Source organism: Sus scrofa, chromosome 1 (assembly GCF_000003025.6).
Source record: "Sus scrofa isolate TJ Tabasco breed Duroc chromosome 1, Sscrofa11.1, whole genome shotgun sequence".
Lineage (NCBI taxonomy): Eukaryota > Metazoa > Chordata > Mammalia > Artiodactyla > Suidae > Sus > Sus scrofa.
In genome coordinates, this window is record NC_010443.5 from 147,711,519 (window position 1) to 147,733,496 (window position 21,978).

Genomic DNA, 21,978 nt, shown 5'->3' on the forward strand with positions numbered 1-21,978 from the left:
CAAGAATCTCATACTAAGCGTTTTTGTATTGGATGAGCACAATATGTCACATATTGACAGTACTCACAAAAAAGTTAATTTGATCAACACAACATCTTTCTGAAAATAACTCTTATATGTTTCCAATGTTAAAATTCAGTTGTATATAATAAAGAAGAAGGTTACTGAATTAGACCAAATTAATTTTTGCTGCTGGTTAGCATCTAAAAATTATGGGAGTCATTCAAAAGCAACACTGCATGAGGAACAGCTCCTCAGATTTCTCACCTAAATCAAAAAAAATAAAGACACCCCTCTGAAAAGAAAGCTTTTGGTTTCCTCCTCAATACCTGTTCTTTCCATTCCAATAATGACTGGTCAGAAATCTCCCTGAAATGAAAGTGATGCCATGCTGACCGCTCACATGGCTATCAGCCTGGTGTTTTAAGGGAAAATGCGGATGCTTCCTGCCATCACACTGCCTCCAGGGAGGGTATTTTGGCTCCCAGTTGTTTTTTTAAATAGCAACCTCATAAGGTTGTTATGAGACTTAAATGAATTAATATTAAATGAGTTAATATTTGTGAAAGTTACTAGAATAGAACCTGGTGCATAGTTAGGGTGAGAACCACTGTTGCTAAAGTTACGACTCACTCTGTTAACAGGAGGAGCTGGTGGGCAGACCACACCTGTGAAATGTGCTCCAAGCCAAAGCAGAGCAGGACCCATCGTGAGCATTAAGGAACTGTAAGAAGGGGAATCTGACTGAGCATCCCAGGCCTGGAGCTGCTCATGGACATGCAGGACAGATGGCCAACCCTAGGGACCTGAACGGCCAAAGGTTTCTACTTTGTCTACTTTCCAGTGTTCTACCATAACCTACAGAGTCCCAGCCAAATTCTGGAAAGATAAAAAGAGGGGTATCTATGATGTCTTGAGGTACCATTTACACCAATTAAACTCCTTCAGTTTAAAGGAGCAGGAGGAAGAATTGTGAAGCTATGGTTTTCTTCTCTTTGCTAAACAAAACACATGACAAAACCAACTGGCTCCACCTATAAGTGCCACAAGAAACCATCACATTTAATTTCTGAGGTTATGTGTGAACTGCAGTATCATTTTCACTACACTGGAGTTTCTCACATAAATTACAAACACCCCAAAGCACAGGATTTAGGCAAAGCTCAGTCTTGCAGGACAAAAACACAGGTAAGATTTACTTAAACTGCAGGTGAAAAGATGTAAAGAATCTGAAGACTAACCAGAGATGGTCAGGGTAATTTCCTGCGGGGACCCTGAGGACGACGCAGCCGTGGGCCCAGCAGCCTGGGCCAGCACCTGGCTCAGACTTGAGTTGTTAATGGTCAGGGTGATCTCGTGGGGGCCAGTGGAGGTGGACACCAGGCCCTGCGACGTCACCACCTGAGAGAGGTCCTGCGTCCCTGTCATCATCATAAAAGAGACAAAGCCGGGCTTAAAAACAACAACATTCTCCTTTTTTATATTCAAAATACATTTTAGTGGAACTGTTACTTTAAAAAGAGACGGAGTCAAAATAAAATAACAGTCATCTCTAATTCCTTCCTCTAAAATGATATGGATCCAGTTCTATGAAGGCGATGATCTATGCCAATATACTGATTAAACATCGCTTATCCCAAGAAAAGCTTATTTTATTCTTAGGACCTTTGATTTATTTGTTGAGCTTTACAGAGAGAAGATAACAGCATCCTACTGTCCTAAAATCACACATGTGACTGTAAGCTAGAAGCTCAAATTCCAGCTGTCAGCATCAACTGGCATGCTGGCTCTCACCACTGCTGCTGGTGGTCAGCACGGAATCCTGCTCCGAGAGGGGGCCGATGGTCAGATTGGCAGATGTCACGGTGGGCTGTAAGGACAGGCCGGAGATGGGCTGGATGACGACACTGGCTGGGACCGCACTGTCTGGTGTCTGAAGAGAGCTGTTCTGTGAGGCCAGGCCAGGCTCTGTGGTCAGCTGCTGAGCAAGCAAGTTGCCCTGCTGTAACGTCTGCTGCAGAAGACTTGGGTCAATCTGAAAGCAATGGGAGACCCTTGTAAGGATACCATCATGCTTACTGCAACTTCAGCTGTATTAACTCACAGAAAACCATAGCAGGTGTCATACCTGGAGCGTGATATTATTAATGCTGGAGGCATCGATTCCAGAAATTTGAACATTTGACCCGACCACATTAGCAGCGAGTTGTAACTGTATGCCTTCTAGGGCAGCTAGACTCCCGTCCGTCAAAGACACTGTCCAGTCACCACCAGCTGCGGGGAAAGGCCAGGAATGACAGGAATCAGAAAATCTTCTTAAATAGAAAAAACTTCATTTTTATACAGGGACTTTTAAAATACTTAAGTGAATACATATATCAATAGGAAGTCAGGGCAATATGATCTAGTTAATGAATACTAATACTTAGTTTATAACATACACATAAGTCTAGTTTAATCATCACAAAACAAACCCTGTGAAATAAATAATATTATCCATTTTAAACATATCAGAAAACTAGGCTCAAAGAAATTACACGGTTAGCCCAAGATTTAAAACAATACTAAAAATATTGTTTTATTAGGCTCTCATCATGCCATGGGTCACAAAACAAAGAAAGCCACCTAAGATGCCTAGTAGCTATTAACCCTTGTTCTATTATGTGTAAGTACACAAAAAACCCAACTGGCTAAAGTTTAATGCTTTTCAGACATCAGATTGACCCAACAGCAATTAGTAACTCTAGTGTATTAAAAACAAGGTTCATGGGTAGCTGTAAATTACACATCTGTTAATTTTGTGAGAATGCTAACCAAGAAAGAAACAGGCTTAAACCCAGTAAAAAAAAACAAACTAAGCAAAGTGCTGAAAAAACTCAGACGTGATATAGAAAGAATGGGAGGTGGAGACGCAGCTGCTTCTGAAAAAATGAAATTTCAACTCTCCAACTGCCTCATGGGAAAATCTCAGAAGGGAAGTGTCTGAGGCAGGAAGTCACATTCGTCCCCTCCCGGTGCAGAAGAGCGACCATCGGCCCCCACAGCATCACCCCTGGCCTGCCCTCATTGCGCACCTGACACGGAGGCAGGGAGGACCGCCTGGCCCACAAGGCCCTGCTGCAGCAGGCTCTGGTCCAGCTGCCCCGTCAGCACAGAGCTGTTCATGATGAACACACTGGGGTCTGAGGGCGACGGCTGGACGACGTTCACGGGCGCCAGGCCCTCAGACGAAGTCCGGGGCGCAGGCTTCCGCGCTTTCTTGGGGTCAGGCTTGTAATGGAACTGCATGTGGGTCTTCCTCCGGCCAGACGTGCGGAAACGTAACTCACAGTGGGGGCACTTGAAGGGCTTTGCCCCCGTGTGTAGGCGCATGTGGACCTTCAGGCTGCCCTTCGTAGAGAAGGCATTGCTGCAGACATGACAGCTGAAGAGCTTCTGACCTGTGACAAGGAGCCGAGAATCAATGAGCAACCAGCTGAGCACATCCCACGCCCCCTGCCGGATGGCCGGATGCCCGCGCCTTTCAAGGAGCCCCTTCTCCCACAGGGCATGTGGGAGAGAGCTACTGCAGAACATACAGGTAACTCAAGTTCCTGTAAATGATGGGACTCAGTCTCTGCACGGCACCTGGGCATTGGCAGCATATCAGCCAGTCAGGCCAACCCTGGACGGACGCCAAAGCCCTGCTCTGCATCCTGTCTCTGGTGCCACAAACGGTGAGGGAGGGTCTCTTCCATCTCTTGTCTGACAAGGGGGTGCCTGAGAAGCCGCCTTTGAGAATGTGCTCTGGCTCACATGTCCAGCCCCGGGGGGCAGCAGTGCTTTGAATGAGTGCAGCATGTAACTGAGGCCAGGAAGGCAGGGCAAGTGCAGTGGCAGAATCTAAAGTGGCAGAGGCCCAGCGCCTGCCTTCTTACCCACTGGGACACCCTGTGCAGAATCAAGAAGCAAAAGCTTAATATAACATAGTCCAGTTAGGACCGTCAGCCTTCAGCTCCTCAAATCAGATGAAGAAAAGGGCTGTGAAAACGGAACATTCATTTTTTCCTTTACAAGATCCCCTCACCCCCATAAGAGAATTTCTACCCAGTAACTGTACTCAGATTTGCAAAATCCCCAGTTTTCACAAGACCTCAACAAACTGACTCTCTGGAGTAAAGGAGACTAAGACGTAATTGTTCTGACACAGGTATTTAAGTCTGAGTCAGATGACTTAGAGCGCCACACTTGAGACCTAGTTCCTTTTCTCCATGTTGGGAATCACAAATTTTTTATATTCATTTCTTTCTTTCTTTTTTGTCTTTTTAGGGCTGCACCTGTGGCATATAGAAGGTCCCAGGGTAGGAGTCTATACCACAGCCACAGCAATGCCAGATCTAAGCCAAGTCTGCAACCTAAACCACAGCTCATGGCAATGCTAGATCCTTAACCCACTGAGTGAGGCCAGGGATTGAACCTAAATGCTCATGGATACTAGTCAGGTTCATAACCCACCGAGCCACAACAAGAATTCTTATACCCATTTCTTCAACGTTCTTGAGCTACAATCCTGACAGGATGTGTGCAAAACACACGGGAACAAACAAATAGAACACGTTGTCCTCAGGCGCTGTCCTTAGGGGCCCACCCACATCGCAGTTTTTGCTCTTACCTGTGTGCGTTTTCACGTGGCAGTCTAGGGTAGATTTAACCGTAAAACTCTTCCCGCATTCCTCACATTTATATGGCTTTTCTCCAGTGTGGATTCGAACATGCCTAGCCAGAAAGCATTGCAATTAAGTGTCTTCCTTTCTAATTTTACAAACAAATTCAGATTTCAAATTTATAGCTATCCCTAGAAATAAAAATTATGTGACTATGTACTGAATATATTTGACCAAATAAAACTTCTGAGCTTTACTGTATACAAAATGTACCATAAATAAACAAAAGACAAAAAAGTAATCTGCAAGACCAATGAAAACAGAGCTAACTTTCCAAAGATCCAAAGAGCTCTTTCAAATCAGCAGCAAGAACTGTCCCAGTAGAAAAGAGGCAATGCAGGCAGCTCAGAGAAGAAATACACGCAGCCAAAGCCATGAAAAGTACCCCCCATACCCAGAATTTAAAAGGAGCAGGTTAAAATGATAGGAGACCCCATTACCCATGGGTCATGGGATGACCCACCGAGGCTGGGTGGTCTGGGAGCAGGTGCTCAGAGGCAAAACCACCGGAGGCCAGTGGGTGGTGTCCATTAGCACTGATCCTGACACCCACACAGGCACACAGAGCCCAGGACAGTGGGATCCTTGTAGTGATCACACTCTGAAAACTAAAGGCTCATCAACAGGGTCTGTGAAAAACACACTGGGACACCTGCGCAACAGAATACGAGGCCGCTGAGGGTGAAAAGGGTTTGCAGGCACAAAGTTGTCTGGGACTCAAGGACAGGAAAAAGTAAAACCAGACCAGAAGTGCAAACCCAGTGTTGACGTGTACGTGGGCATTTCTGAAAAAATAAATAAATAAAGCAGGTAAGCTGTTGACAGTGTCTGTTTCTGGGGAGGGGACATTTCCTCTCCTTGGCCTCCCAGGCTGCTTCTCTGTTGTGTGTCGCTTCACTATGCCCTCTGTCCAGTGTCTAATGGGGCTGAGCTGGGATGACTATTAACTGAAGGACAGGACAGGGAGTAAGTTGGAGCCTGGTTATGCCACATGTGTTGTAGGTGCAGTCCTGCCCTCGGTCATCCTGCTCCCTCGCCACACCCCCTGGGCCTCTGGCTACTCCGCCAGCATGTCCATAGGCCTCGGCCTAGGGTGTTAAGAGGAGGTGCCCACAGGGGTGCCCTCAGCACCCCATGCCCCCAGCTCTCTTCACAGCTGACTTGCTGGTTCCTCTGGGCCACATGTGCCACTCACCAGGCTGGACTCCTGTGCAGAGAGCAGCTGAGCGCCCGTCATAACTGCACGGTCCTCTCCATCATTTACCGTCTGAGGCATCACTCCCCACCCCAACTGCAGATCGTCACAATCGACTTCCTAGACCATTCCTTCCCTTACTGCTGGGACAGGATGCTGCCTGGCCCCATGAGGTGCGCCTGGCTGTGCTCACTGCCCTCCCTGCCCATACCACCCGCCCACTGCACATGCCCCTTCTTGCGGTAGGAACAGCAGGGCCGGTCACCTCCAACCCAGCAGCTATGCAGCCACCAGCCTCCCTGCCAGCAGCTCTGTGGGGTAAGGAGGTTTCAGAAGCAGCCTGCTCTGTTATTACTCATCTTGAAATCTTGCCACGTCTTCCTCTGTATCCCCTACACCTTTCCCTCATTAGTTCCAGCTCCTGCAGCATAAAATGTCCTCCTCACGGGACATAACGGGCTTTCAAAGGTTCTGGGAGAGTATAGCCCCGTGGCCTTCATGCCTGCAGGCCCTACATGCCCTGAGCCCTTTCCATCACCTGCCCTGGGTCCAGATTCTAATTCCAGGCAGTTCCATCGACCTCCTTCAATCGCCACCTCGCAGCTGGTCTGGCCTCAGCCCCACCATGCTTGGTGCCTCCTCGCCGGGCCCTTGCCCTGGCCCCATACAAAACAGCCATCCCGGGGGGCAGCCATGGACCCACAAAGCTCAGCACCATGTGTTTCTCCGTAAATAATTGTGAATTTTCTTTCCTGCTCCCTCAGTCATATAGAAATAAGCACAAGCAATCTATGAGCAGGCACATTTCTCACTAACATCCTGTAGGAGCTCCGAAGGAGGCCTCAATGCATACACAGGGCTAAAACCATGGCTCAACAAAACAGTGAGCCACTTGAGAGGCTCTAGGTGAGATGCTGCAAGGAAGGTGGGGAGGACCATGTGGATACGGCTTCCATCGTGGCAAGGCTGCACGTACCTGACCAGGTCACTGGGCTTCTTGAAGCTCTTGGGGCAGTAGGAACAGCAGTTGGCGTGCTTGGGCTCAGCCTCCAGCTCCGCCTGCCTGTCCTTCATCTCACTGATGCGGTCCTTCTCGGCGGCCGACTGTACCAGCACCTGTTCAGAGACCGTGGCACTCTCTTGAGGCCGAATTTTGGCCAACTGTGCTGTCTCCTCCTCTGTGAAGGTGATGACCTCAGGACGAGCCTTCCTAGACGTGTTCCTTTCAGAATTTTCTTCCTCTTCCTCCAGACCCATCTCTTAAGCAAGACATAGGAAAAAGGATCAGATCCTAATAAACTAAGTTTTCGCCATGCAACTAAACTAAAACTAAATGTTTAAGTATGTATGGTTAAAATCAACCACTCAATGAAGCTCTATTTGGGACTGGACAGAGATTTCCCCACCGCTGTTCTACTGAGAAGCTACGCAGAGTAGCAGGGTCACAGCATGGGGAGGGACACTGTGCCTGGGGCGGTGGGGGGGAAGAACACAGAGAGGCAGGGACTGACACCTTACTCCCACCCCTGCCACCAAGCCAGCAGGGGCTCTGAAATCTTCAGTGTCCACATGAGGCAGCTGCAGTCATAAAAATATAGACGTCTGTTTACATAGGGGCAACAAGTGAATTGTCCTAAGATAATAAACAGCCCCAAAGAAGAGGTCAAGCTGATATATTAGCAAATAGCCCCCAATTAAAAAGACTTATTAAAAAGGGGGAAAAAAGGAGTTTCCATTGTGGCTCAGTGGTTAACGAACTAACTAGCATTCATGAGGACGCAAGTTCGATCCCTGGCCTTGCTCAGTGGGTTAAGGATCTGGTGTTGCCGTAAGCTGTGGTGTACACTGCAGATGTGGCTCAGATCCTGTGTTGCTGTGGCTGTGGTGTAGGCCAGCAGCTATGGCTCCGATTCGACCCCTAGCGTGGGAACCTCCATACGCCTCTGCTGCGGCCCTAAAAAGCAAAAAATAAAGATAAAAACATAAAAAGAAGAAAAAAAACTTATAAATATGTATGTTTTAAGTATTCTCTCAGTGAAATATAAGAATATATTTACAGTGATTAAAAACAAGAATAAGCTTTTGCTGTATACCTGAAACTAACACATAGTAAATCAAATATACCCCAATATAAAATAAAAATTAAAAAAGAAAAAAAAAAAAAAAAAACAAGAACAAGCTGCTATTAAAATGTAACCAAAAAGGAAGACAAGGTTTGGCTGGGAGGGGGATGTCATTACTGTACAGATGGCCAAAACATTTTTAAAAAAACAACAGAAACTAAATAAATAGTAAGATTAAAAAGTGGCCAAAAACAAAACAATGAGCTAAAAAACCAACTGAAGGACCCTCTTAGAATAAAGGGAAAAAAGTTGGGAGAGACGGAGGAGGGAGGGGGCAAGAGGGAGAGTGGTCCAAAAAAAAAGAAAATATAATGAAGATACAGCATTCCACATTACAATCATAAAATGTGGGAATATGAGGCAGCTGGTTATAGATGGTGGCCCCACCAACACTGATAAAGAAATGTGGAAGTAATTGCATTAAAAACTTTAAGTAATCAAGAACACAATAAATATAGCAAAGTCATTAAAGAAGGGCAGTAATTGGACCAGAGTAAACAGAAGATGTAAATCAAGATGGTGTAATGACAAATAGGCCTCCCATCACAATAAACGTGAAAAGAAGTACATCTCTATTACAGGACTCTAGGGATGGGTAAAAAAGTCAATTTAACAGGTGACTTTTCTTCCACAGACAAGAGCAATCATATGAAATTTTTTTCCCTCAATGATCCAAAAGAGGAAAATACCAACATATATAAAGATGCATCTAAACATTTGTGCAGCAGTGAGGTGAAGCTGTAACAGAAGCCTCCAAAATCAACCCTGACAGATCCACTTCACGGCATTAGATGCCTTCTTAACTGATGGGAAAGATACACAATTAGACTTAGAGATTATCTGTGCAGGCTGACTAGTTAACACTCTCCCAACTACAAAGTTCTAGAAATAATATGTGGCTATCCCATATATATACATATTTTTTTTAAATGGCTGCACCTGCTGCATATGGAAGTTTCTGGGGCTAGGGGTCAAATCCAAGCTGTAGCTGCAGGCCTACACCACAGTCACATCAATACCAGATCCTTAACCCACTGAGCAAGGTCAAGGATTGAACCCACATCCTCACAGAGACAGTGTCAGGTTCTTAACATGATGAGCCACAATGGGAACTACTCCCATATTTTTAATTCACTGTAAGAAAAGAATTGTTATTTTCTTTTTATGCTTCATTAAACCACATGACAGTTTAAAAAATGGAAATAAAGGCTTTACTATCAGATTGAAGTCAAAGTTTTTGTCTCAAGGCAGATCAGGCACATTTTTAGACTTTCTTCCCCAAGTCTAGGAGATGCCACACTGCTGTCGTTTCAGCACAGCACACCAGGGACAACCATGACCTTGGTGTCAGGTGAATACAAAGCAGATGAGGGACAACCACCAGCACCTCCGATGCTGTGAGGACACCAACCAAACAGCCGTGCCTCCCCAGCCATGCCTCCTCTAAGCATGTCTCCACAACACTGAGAACCAATGCTGTGAGATGCATGGAGCTGGCCATGGTACAGATGCACCCAGGCCCTGAGACACATGTGTAACTAGCATAACTCACATTGCAGACAGAGCGACATCAGCTAAAAAAATTGTATACAGAATAGATGGTCCATGGCGACCCACCGTACATGGTACAGGGACTCTACCCAATGCCCTGTGATGGTCAATATGGGAAAAGAATCTGAAAAACAACGGGGGGGTGTGTATAACTGAATCACTTTGCTGTACAATGGAAATTATCAGTGCTGTAACTCAACTATGCTTCAATAAAACTTTAAAACTGAACAAAAAGGAATATAAGCTCATGGAGATAATTAGCTCAGACTTTACAACAACAAACTTATCAAGAGGGTAAAACATAACAAAAATGGAAAAAAAAAAAGCTGTGTACTGTGTGTCATGTGTAAAAATATGCAAGGTGCACATTCTTATCAGTGTAATTTAACTTGTGGAATTTGATAAAAAGAAATCATCTGATATGTACAAAAAGTGTAAGCACAAAATTATACTCTTGGTGGTTTAGCAGGTTAAGGATCCAGCATCATCACTGCAGGGATTCAGGTCATTGCTGTGGCATGGGTTCAATTCCCAGTCCGGGAACATCCACATGCTGCAAATGCGGCCAAAAATTATATATGATAATACTCTTGAGTTTAGTATACTTGGTGCGGGAATTGGGCAAATCAGCTTATCTAATGTGCAGTTAGCTGCATGGTTATTTCACATCAATTAGATGAGAGAGTGTAAGTGGTCCACACAGGGTGTGGAGGGTTAAAGTTCTCCCTCATGCCAGCTCTCATGATGCTGGAGCAACACTGGGCAGTAGCAGCTGGGCGTCCATCAGCAGGAAATCACGTAATGGACTACAATGGAATTCCATGCAGTCATCTAAACTGATATGCGTCTGCGTTTAATACCATCAAATACGCCTCTAATAAACATCAGTGGAGGGAAGATTAAGAAACTGCAACACCAGTGTACCTGCTAAGATTTTCTACTTACTAAGAAATGTAAGTACACGTATGTACACGTGTGGAAGGAAGACTGCACTGTTACGGGGATGTTATCTTTTTTTTTTTTTTTTTTTTTTTTTTTTGCTATTTCTTGGACCGCTCCTGCGGCATATGGAGGTTCCCAGGCTAGGGGTTGAATCGGAGCTGTAGCCACCGGCCTATGCCAGAGCCACAGCAACGCAGGATCCGAGCCGTGTCTGCAACCTACACCACAGCTCACGGCAACGCCGGATCATTAACCCACTGAGCAAGGGCAGGGACCGAACCCGCAACCTTATGGTTCCTAGTCGGATTCGTTAACCACTGACCACGACGGGAACTCCGGGATGTTGATATTGGGTGTGCCATGACTAGTGAGATAAAAGGTTTTCCTCTTTGTGCCTCTCTGAATCTTTCTTTCAGAGAATGTATTGCTTTCAAAATCAGAAGATGAAATAAGTTAATATACTAACACCACTGAAATGAATTCATCACTAAGTGAACATCTGCTTAACAAATGGACCATACCCCCTCCTTCTGCCTCTCCCGGTGCCGACGCTGCAGAGGCAACTGTCTGGTGCCTCTTCATGTGCTTTTTACAATGAACTGTGGTTCGGAAGCCCTGCTCGCAGAACGGACACTTGTAAGGCTTCATGCTCATGTGCGTTGCCATGTGCCTGGTGAGGCTGCCGTTGGTGGTGAAGGAAGCATTGCAGACACTGCAACTGAAGGCCTTGACTCCTGTGACAACAGAAAGGAGGGGAAAAAAGCATTTCATGACCTTAAAACCATATATAATCAAGCAAACAATGATATGCTCAATAAGCTACAAAATTAAAGAACATTTATTTGCTATGGTCTCTTATTTTTAGGAACTGAGGATCTTTTAAGAAGACGTTATTTTAAGGAGATGGAAGCTGACACAGCATGTGACAAGGATGGTCATAATGAAGAAGATAGACGATAATAAGTGTCGACAAGAATGTGAAATCATTGCTGGTGGACAAGAAAAATGGCATAGCCGTTTGGAAAAGAATTCGTAGACCCAAACAGTTATCACATGACCCCTAAACAGAGAAGCGAAAACACACGTCCACATAAGAACATACATACAAACTTCACAGCAAGGTTATTTCTAACAGCCAAAAAGAGGATGCAACTGAGATGACGAACAACAGTGAATGCATAAATAGACTGTGATCTGTCCAGAGAGAGGACTATTACTCAGCTGTAAAAACGAGGGAAGGGTGACATGGGCTTCAAGTAGGTGAACCGTGAACACATGCTGAGTGAGAGAAGCCAGTGGCCAAAGGCCACATGCTATACAGTTCCATTTACAGGAAATATCCAGGACAGCAAGTCCTCAGAGACAAAAAAGAGATCAGTGGCTTCCTGGGGCTGGGGGCACTGAGGGGAAAGAGCGAGTGTCTTTTGGGTGTGACGACAATGTTCTGAAATTAAATGGCAGTGATGGCCACACAACGCCATGAACACACAGAAAGCCACGCAAAGCCCAGTGCAAGCAGACAACCACCTGTATGCGTCTTCTCATGGGACTTGAGGACCCCAGAGGACACGAAGCCACGTCCACAGAGCTTGCACTTGTAGGGCTTCTCCCCAGTGTGTGATCGCACGTGCTGCTTCAAGTGGCTGGACTTCTTAAAGCCCTTGTTGCAATAGTCACATCTACAAATTCAACACAGCATGGTCACAAATGTAACATCTGAGAGTGGGAGACCAACAAATGCTCTTTACCAACAAGCAGTGAATAATCAGGCATAACTGTTACAGAAACTTGGTGTGTCTGCCAACACTTAAAAAATTATAAAATATTAGCAATGATAATTTATTAGATCAAATTCTACTCAAAGTATTTGTAGCTTTCAAGATATTTTATTATTTTAAAGTTAGTAAAACCTATAGCAAACCCCCAGCAGAAATAACATTTGATTAATTAGAAAATATTCCTTTAAACATAACAGAAAGTTACTATGTGCTATCTTCCTTTCTAAGTCCTAACACATGGTGAAGACTTCCACTGCTTCAGGGTCAGAATCACCTGTCTAAACACTTGGAAATGTCAACCATATACTCTTTGGTTGATAAAATATAAAACAGAGGCAACTTAGAGCTATTTTGAATAATATATATATGTACATATATACACACACACATATGAGTATTATTTTCCTCTCAGTTGTTATAAAATATACTAAAATTATATTAAGGATGAAAATCACTATAAACTTCAAAATTCCTATTCACATTTTATTAAACAGAAAGCTTATTCCATTTTATTTCCCTATTTTTTCCACCTCCAAGTTTTAGTCTGTAATAGTAAGTTACACGTAGCACAGAGCTCGGCACCTAGCAACTTCCTAATAAATGTTGAATGGATGAATGAATGGCCAGAGGTCCAGAAATGCCCAAACATGAGGAATCATGAGAAAACATTACATTAATCTCACTTAAAAATACCAATGCAAAATCCAAAAGTAAACATTAACAAATGCTTGTTAAACAAAAGTGCTGAATATATAAAATGAGTCAGAGAAATTCTCAAACTGTCTATGAACATCCCTTCAGAATTCATGGATCTCCAAATAAGAACCAGTGGTCCAAATATTTATGAATTTGGTAGTTTCCTGTTGTGGCTCAGCGGTTAACGAACCAGACTAGTATCCATGAAGACACCGGTTCAAACCCTGGCCTCGCTCAGTAGGTTAAGGATCTGGCATTGCCATAAGCTGTAGTGTAGGTTGCAGATATGGCTGGGATCCCATGTTGCTATGGCTGTGGTGTAGACCAGCACCTACAGCTCTGATTCAACCCCAAGCCTGAGAACTGTTATATGCAGCACATATGGCCTTAAAAAGCAAAAAAAAAAAAAAAAAAAAAGAATTTGCAAATTCATGAAGATGAAGATTTCAGGATAATACACTTCTGAGGGTAAAAAATCTAACACATGAGAATACTGGTTCAAGGTACTTGAGATCTCATATGAAAATGAAGCATGGGCTCTCAAAGGTTACATGCTTAATAACATTAGCAAAACTTAGCCATTCCCAAAAATTATAATTATGACCACTCATTTGAGGTAAGATCAAATTTTGGTAAATCTTTCGAAAATAGTAGATCACCATTTTTAAGAGTAGCTATAAAGTAATGAGGCTTTTCTGTGGTTGAATGGCTCTGGAAAAAATTAAGAGTTTACAAAATATGTGAAGCAAATGATAAAATTATTAAACTATTACAAAGCCAGGACTATCTCTGTAAAGACAATTCTCTTTCTTTTTTTTGTTATATATATACTTGTATTTAATTTTATGAAAATACATTTCTTCCATTCACTGTAAACATCTATGTGCTCGTGTGAGTGGGGCAGGGGTCTCTGTTGGTCCCCCACCAGGCACCCAGCACCCAGAAGCACCCATGGCTCCTGAAGGCACTCAGCACCTATGGCTGAGGGAGTGGCCGATGAAGAACCAAGGAATGAATTCATTTAAAGACTGCCTTTGCCATCTTGCTGGGCCCTGGCACACAGGTGGCTGTGTATAAAGCACACAGCCTTGGACGAAAAGGCAAGATATACATTTAAGTTATTTCTGAAACATGGTAACCGTGGCTCACAGTGTTGACAGGAGTTACAGCAGAGTAGGTTAAAGGTATGGCCATGCATCCAGACCTTGGCCATGTCACTTTTTAGCTGCAGAAAGGTTTGCAAGCTAGTCTCTTTTGTCTCAGATACTTTCTCTGTGAAGCAGGGATGGTAATGGGCCCCTTTTCATAGAGCTCTGGGGAGTGATGCTGAGAAGCCCCAGGTACCAGGCTGCAGCAGGAGTGGTGCCCTGGACGCCGGGCGTACCTGTAGGAGCGCCGGCTCTGTTCCTCACTGTCCTCCAGGAATGGGGGGCGTGGAGTCTGCAGGTCCAGCTCCTCCGCAGGGGACTCTTGAATCTACAGTTTAGCAGAAGCACAGAGCAGGCTACGTGAATATCTATGAACAAACCCAAAACAACTAACAATCAAGGATGAGAGCACTCACAAGATGCGGGTGTAAAAGGGTTAGAGAAACCCCAAGCAGTTCACTGCAATCACAGGGGCCAGATTCATAATCAGAATCACGTTCACCTATTTTATTAAAGAAATACTTATTTATTTATTTATTTATTTTAGTCTTTTGTCTTTTCAGAGCCACACCCGCGGAATACGGAGGTTCCCAGGCTAGGGGTCTAATCAGAGCTGTAGCTGTTGGCCTACACCACAGCCACAGCAATGCCAGATCCAAGCCGCGTCTGTGATCTACACCACAGCTCATGGCAACACCGGATCCTTAACCCACTAAGCAAGGCCAGGAATCGAACCTGCAACCTTATGGTTCCTAGTTGGACTTACTTCTGTGGCGCCACAACAGGAACTCCTTATTTTATTTTCTATTAACCTGCTTTAATGCTAAGTTTAATCGAGCATGAAACTGATCTTTCCATATTTTTTATGTATCTTGAGATTACTCTTTCATCTGCTTTACCCTTACTGAGAGTGAATTACAAAGCCCTGCTTTCTTAAAATATTAAGTCTCCTTGTCACAAAATCACAAGGGAGAAAGAAAGCAGGTTCCCAGCCTAAAAGTGGCCTGGAGTGAGTGGCCCTTAGTCCCAACCCTTCCTGCCACAGTGTTGCTGGCCAGGCCACCACAGCCAGGGGCTGAGCAACCATCTGGTCAGTGACTTCTGACCACTGCAGCAAACACCCAGGCTCAGTGGACAGAGGGCAGGCGCAGGACACACAACAGTGAGAACCGGCCTGTGTGCACTCAAGCCCAACTTCCGTACCCACTGAGATGACCCTACTGCACTAAGGTGAGATGGGTGTGCAGTCCTGCTCAGGGAGCCACCATCAGATTCAGTGTCTACTATCGATTACAAGTTCTGAGCTAGGAAAAAAATGCTCCGAAAATTTCACAAGAGGGTCTAGGCCCATCACCTGGCAAAGCTACCAAAAGTGGCTTTTTTTTTTTTTTTTTTTTTTTTGTCTTTTGTCTTTTTTTTTGTCTTTTTGCTGTTGTTGTTGCTATTTCTTGGGCCGCTCCCGCGGCATATGGAGGTTCCCAGGCTAGGGGTCGAATCGGAGCTGTAGCCACCGGCCTACGCCAGAGCCACAGCAACGCGGGATCCGAGCCGCGTCTGCAACCTACACCACAGCTCACGGCAACGCCAGATCGTTAACCCACTGAGCAAGGGCAGGGACCGAACCCGCAACCTCATGGTTCCTAGTCGGATTCGTTAACCACTGCGCCACGACGGGAACTCCCAAAAGTGGCTTTTGAAGAGAGAAAACAACTGGAGCTCCCTGGTGGCTCAGTGGGTTAAGGATCCAGTATTGTTAATGCAATGGTCCTGGTCACTGCTGTGGCTCAGGTTCAATCCCTGGCCTAGGAATTTCTGCATGCTGCAGGTGCATCCAAAAAAAAAAAGAGAGAAAGAATTGATTGGCCAATCATTTTCATGACTATTGAAAGATTTCCAGAAGTGGCAAAACAAAAACAAAAACCTAAATGCCTCCAATTTGACTGAGATAAAAATTTTAAATAATGCATTTAAATACTTATTTTTGGAAGTTCCCTTCATGGCTCAGCAGTTAATGAACCTGATTAGGATCCAGGAGGATGCGGGTTTGATCCCTGGCCTTGTTCAGTGGGTTAGGGACCCAGTGTTGCCATGAGCTATGGGGTAGGTCACCGATGTGGCTCGGATCTGGCATGGTTGTGGCTGTGGAGCAGGCCAGCTGCTGTAGCTGTGATTTGACCCCTAGCCTGGGAGCTTTCATATGCAGCACGTGCAGCCCTAAAAAGCAAAAAAAAAAAAAAAGAAAGAAAGAAAAAATTATTTTCAGTATATCAGCATCCATTATATTTCTATTCTCACATGTTTAAGAATCCGCAAGTATTTTAATTTATTGACGTTTTGTCACTAAAGCACCATAATACTCTTCCGCTGTTACTGAAGTCAGTTACACTCTACAGATGCTTCTTTTAACCAAAAAGGCAAAGCCACATGATGGGATTGGAACCTTAAAGTTAAATGAAAATGTTTTAGAGGAACAAAGCCCTATATGCTAAACACCTAAGTCATCACAGGCAACAAAATACTCTTACAGTTGCAAGAAGTTAGCATGCCCTCTTAAGCAAATTTCAAATAATTATGGTGAAGAAGAAAAGAGGATCTGCTAGATGATGGCAATGCTTTAACACTCACTACATTAATCGTATCCGAGCTGGGAACTGGAAGTAAGTTCTGCTGGTGGAAACTCGTGGAGAGAGCCTGAGATTCCAGTGTGCTCGAATCCTGTAACTGCTGGACAGGTGGGAACTGAGTCTGTTGATTGTATGTATCAGTCACTGTAAAACCTGAAGTAAATTAGACTAGATGAATTCTACAAAAAATATTAAAGTTACCCAAAAAAGCCCCCAAAAGTAGGTTTTACAAATAAAGATATTTAAAGGAACATTTCTACTTTTTGAATTAGAATCAAGGTTAGTTTTCATCAACAAGGCTCAAAAATGACTTGCTCACAGGCAAGAGACTGTGCTCGGCTTACAGGTTTACAGTGCAGACCTAGAGACCAGTCGTAAATACGGTTACCCCTAAGCCCCAATTTCCACTCGATTGCCTTTTCTTAGCCAGAAACCACATGTAGAATGGTTGTCATAAAGTCGTTTTCCAGAAACTCTGAACAGACTACAAAATAGTGTTTGCCTGCATGCATACAAGCACACATGCACACATACACAGTATCTATCCACGAAGTCATTTGGTTTGAAATCATAAATCAGAAGGTGTAAAACAAAACCCAACCAGGCACAGCTCACAGACAAGCCCCATGTAAGGGCACCACTGACCCTGCGATAAGCCTGCTGGTTCGAAGCACTGCTGCGGCGGAGCCTGCTCTTCAAACTGGTCCACCGGCCCTTGCAGAGCGTGCTGTGGGGCCACAAACCTATCTGAAGACAAAATGCAAAAAGGGTAAAATACTTCATAAATTTGAAAGTGACTTCAGATCCACTAATCTGTCCAAAAGGATACTTTAGTGAGTTTTCAAAAATTAGCCTTATTTTGAAAACACAGTAGGAAGACAATTTATATACATTGCATACATTTATATGTATTGGATAAAAAGTACAAAATCCCGCTCATGGACCAAGTACATTTTGGGACAGCCAAAAAACAAAGCAGTCAGCTGGCCAGCCCATTGTTCATTAGGCCCATTGGAGACAAGCAACCTGAGCCAGGCTCAGCCGTGTCACTAAGCTCACTGTCCAGAGGGGAGCTGACATCTTTTTGTGACGAGACTTTCCTAAAGGAGGCTGTGAGTTGGATGAGGAGCCTCAGCTCATGGCAGACCAGTAACAAATACCTCGTGGCCTCGCCCACCTGTGAGTCAGCCTAGGAGACCCCCGTGAGAGAAGACGAGTGAGCACATAGATATACACTTAGTGAAAACCCCAGTGCTCTCAGCATGCTAAGGGAAACACAGGTTACAAAAAGTACACACTGGAAGGTTCCACTTCTGCAACTCTAAATGTGCACAAAACTCTCCCTCACACACACATAGAGCATAACCTGTGATTTAAAGTTGGAGATGAGAGGCCCAGTAAGGACCGGAGCACGAAGGGTGGCAAAATCTTTACCCATTAAAACTCAGAAAGTCTCACCTTCCTCTGTTTCCAAAGGCTGATCTGTCATCTGCTGGCCAAGCCCGGTCCCCTCGGTACCCACAACCGGGGCTGGCTCCAGACCCAGCATGGCTTCAGGGGTGGCCGCCACAGCCTCGGCGGTCCGCTGCAGTGCGTCACCCTCCATCTCCACCTGCATCTGGGTGGAGGCCTGTATGCTCTGCTGGTCTACGGCGCCCTCATCTATCGATGGGTCTTGCTGATGCTGCTGGAGCTGCTGGGCAAGTTCGTATCTTCAAAAAACCAGCAGTGGTGCATAACGTTAGGTGCTATCAAAAATCACTCGCATGGAATACTACCGTGCAAGCTGTAATTTATTCAATAACGTTTTTATTGTAAACTATTTCTCTCTCAAGACATGATGGTAATCCAGTTGAAAATTAAATGCCATCAGTAATTCTGAAAGAAAATCATACTCTCTTAAGTGCTTTCACAGGTTACAGGAACCTGAAGGCATCAAGGAATTTTTAAGTTTAAAAAAATGGAGTTCCCTGGTGGCTCAGCAGGTTAAGGATCCAGCATTGTCACTGCTGTGGCTCAGGTTCAATTGTGGCCTGGAGACTTCCCCATGCCCTACAGTGTGACCAGTAAATAAATAAATACAACAGATGTCACATGTTTTCCAAGTAAAACACTCCCAACTCAAATTCTGCAATGAGCTAATGTGTTCAGAAGAACTGTGAAAAAGGAGGCCTTGCCTTTAGGTCACGGTGGTACAACTAAATGTGGGAGAGATGACACAGACTTATAACGTGCACAAGCCTGTAACCTGCAGGGCGTACTCATCTCACCTGACCAATGATCCATCGCACTACACAACACAGACCGATAGGAACGGGACCCAGGGGATTTTCTGCAAGACCACCATTCATGCCAATATTACTTTCACATATACAAAATACACCCAGCCTATTTTCATCAAGGTCAACAACTCTTTCAAAGAGAAAAATGAACAATGATGTCAGTGAATGAATCAAAAAACTGAAGAAAAAAAAAAGCCAGGTACCAACAATGATGTGATTAACAGACTGTCCATGATCTAAGCTGCTCCACATCCAAGGCATATGGATCAGACTCATACAAGCTCTACCGCATGTGGGATCTCAGAACTGTACAAGTCTGCCAACTCAGAAGTCTACTCTCAGCCAAATACAATCTCTCCTCTCCATTTTCAGATATCAAGAACAGTCACTTCCTGACTACTTTTACTGAGGAAAAGAGAACAAACCTGCACTAAGTAGAAAAGAACCTGTGCTGTCACACCTTTTCCATGAGGGTGACTGTGCAGTGGTGCCACGGTGCTCATACAGTCTCCTCCACCTCCCACCCCCCACCCCCCAAGGGGACTTGTGCCCTTGGCTGTGACCACAAGAGACTTGCTTTTCATTTATTTGCTTGGGTGTTTCTGTGACTCTTACTGCAGTATCTGTTATACCTGTTTTCATGTAAGTGTATATGGTATTTGAGGAATTCCCAAGGCTTCAAACAAAGGGATCAAACAGTGGAGGCAGGTCCAGAGTTCACAGCACCTAGAAGATCAATGCCCAGCTCTGCAGTGATGAACCCATCTTTAGATATCACTTCAGAGTCACACACTCGGCCCCTGGAGTAACTGAGGCACGTGTTCCTCAGTGCAACCCTTACTTGACAAAGCAGGCCAAAGTAACCCTCCGCTAACAGAGATGACCCAGCTAAAAATGGCCTAGCCTCCTTATGGCCATAAACAGGTCTCAAGTGTACTCCCAACACTACCACCAAAGTACACCAGAAATCAGGCTTCTTAACAGAGGGAAACACTGTTCACCAGGTACTGGGCAAGCTGTGCCCATGCCCGTTTCTTGTGCCTGGCACTGCTCTCAGACAGGGAACAAGAACAGCACCCTGAGCATCTGTGTGCCCTCGAACCTTCCAGGCCCTGGCTGCATGTGAAGCACAGAGTGCTCTCCATGAAGAGCAGTAATGAGTAAGTGGGTACATAATTGGCAGGGGCCCCCTAACCCAAACCACCCGTATCACACCCCCACTCGGTCTCAAGAAGCGATTAAACTCCTTGGCTATGTAATCAACTAAGTTCACTCCATCAACTGTGCCCAGGCATCCAGGGAGGTAAAACCAAAACACCGCTGCTCACAGTTACAGGTGATTCCAAGACAAGAGATGTCTGGGTTAAAATACTGCCCAGGAGTTCCCATCATGGCGCAGTGGTTAACAAATCCGACTGGGAACCATGAGGTTGTGGGTTCGGTCCCTGCCCTTGATCAGTGGGTTAAGGATCCGGAGTTGCCTTGAGCTGTGGTGTAGGCTGCAGATGCAGCTTGGATCCCATGTTGCTGTGGCTCTGGCGTAGGCCAGTGGCTACAGCTCTGATTCGACCCCTAGCCTGGGAACCTCCATATGCCACAGCAGCAGCCCTAGAAAAGGCAAAAAAAGACAAAAAATAAGTAAATAAAAAATAAAATAAAATGCTGCCCAAAGTTGGGAGTTCCCTTCATGGCTCAGCACTTAACAGTTTCACTCAGCACTTAATGAGGATCCATGAGGATTCAGGTTTGATCCCTGGCCTTGCTCAGTGGGTTAAGGATCTGGCATTGCCATGAACTGTGGTGTAGGTCACAGACGTGGCTTGAATCCCGAGTTGCTGTGGCTGTGGCGTAGGCCAGCAGCTGTAGCTCAGATTCAGCTTTTAGCCTGGGAACTTCCATATGCTTCTAGTGCGGCCCTGAAAAGCAATAAATAAATAAATAAAAACAAAATACTGCCCAAAGTCAACATTCTAGGGCAGAGGCTAATACTCCTTTATGGTGTGCCTGTTAACTCTTATTTTCAAAGGCACCCAGGACACAGTCACCTTGTCCAGGCTACGGACTGCAATCCAGAATCCTGTGCTTCACAGAAACACCACTGAGTAAGCCCCAGATACAGTCAGAACCACATCTCTGTCAGAGCCCTCTGATCCCTCCATGTAGAGGGGAAAGCCTCTAACCCAGCAAGAAGTTAAGTTTACTTCAATGAGGGATTTAGGGGACAGCAAAACATGTGCTCTTTTTAAGTCAGCAACATTGAATAACTACCATTCAGGTAACACCAATCATGTGCCTAGAAGTCAGAAGGTTGACCAAGATTTCTTTTTTTGAAACTGTCATTATAATTATCGTAGACACTGCCTATCTATCATTTTATCTATTACTGATTATCAGTTTTAAGAGCTTATAAAGTGTTTAGCCCAATACACACTACATCAACATTATATTAAAAACAAAAATGTAGTCTGTAGTTCTTGATAGATCCTTAAACACGGATATAGAAGTGTCTTTAGCCCATATGCCTCAAGCTAGAAGTAATAATACAGGAAACAAAGACAACTATTTCCTCAAAACACTCTCTACCACCATCTGGGAATTACAAAGATTATGAAAAAGTGCTCAACAGAATTATACCTACCTATGGGTTTTCATGTGCTTCTTGCAATTTAGTGAGGTCTTAAAAGTTTTCTGGCAATAAGGACACATATAGGGACGAAGGTCATTATGGATGCCCATATGTCGCCGTAAGCTGCCACCGGTGGTGAAAGCTCCGTTACAGATCAGACACTTGAAAGATTTTAGCCCAGTGTGCGTTCGGACATGTGCTTTGAGCACTCCTGCAGAAACAAAGCCTCTTCCACACTGAGAACATTTAAAAGGCTTTTCACCGGTATGCGACCTGAAAAGAAGAAAAAACTGTAATGCAGGAGCATCTT

General features: G+C 44.7%; 1 protein-coding gene across 6 annotated transcripts in view; it reads right to left on the minus strand.

The window, feature by feature from the left end:
* ZNF236 (zinc finger protein 236) overlaps positions 1-21,978 on the minus strand; it is a 91,618-nt gene that overhangs the window by 20,974 nt on the left and 48,666 nt on the right. For all 6 annotated transcript variants that reach the window (XR_002345824.1, XR_002345821.1, XM_021099035.1 and 3 more), the window contains exons 13-25: positions 21,681-21,941; positions 18,219-18,472; positions 17,406-17,507; positions 16,762-16,913; positions 14,373-14,464; positions 12,042-12,193; positions 11,036-11,248; positions 6,875-7,157; positions 4,652-4,755; positions 3,075-3,440; positions 2,129-2,274; positions 1,795-2,035; positions 1,242-1,421 (exon numbers count right to left, since the gene is read on the minus strand). Coding sequence is in view for 4 of the 6 variants with exons in the window: in XM_021099035.1 (XP_020954694.1) it covers positions 1,242-1,421; positions 1,795-2,035; positions 2,129-2,274; positions 3,075-3,440; positions 4,652-4,755; positions 6,875-7,157; positions 11,036-11,248; positions 12,042-12,193; positions 14,373-14,464; positions 16,762-16,913; positions 17,406-17,507; positions 18,219-18,472; positions 21,681-21,941 (2,546 nt within the window). In the remaining 2 variants the exon portion in view is untranslated. The remainder of the gene's footprint in view (positions 1-1,241; positions 1,422-1,794; positions 2,036-2,128; positions 2,275-3,074; positions 3,441-4,651; positions 4,756-6,874; positions 7,158-11,035; positions 11,249-12,041; positions 12,194-14,372; positions 14,465-16,761; positions 16,914-17,405; positions 17,508-18,218; positions 18,473-21,680; positions 21,942-21,978) is intronic.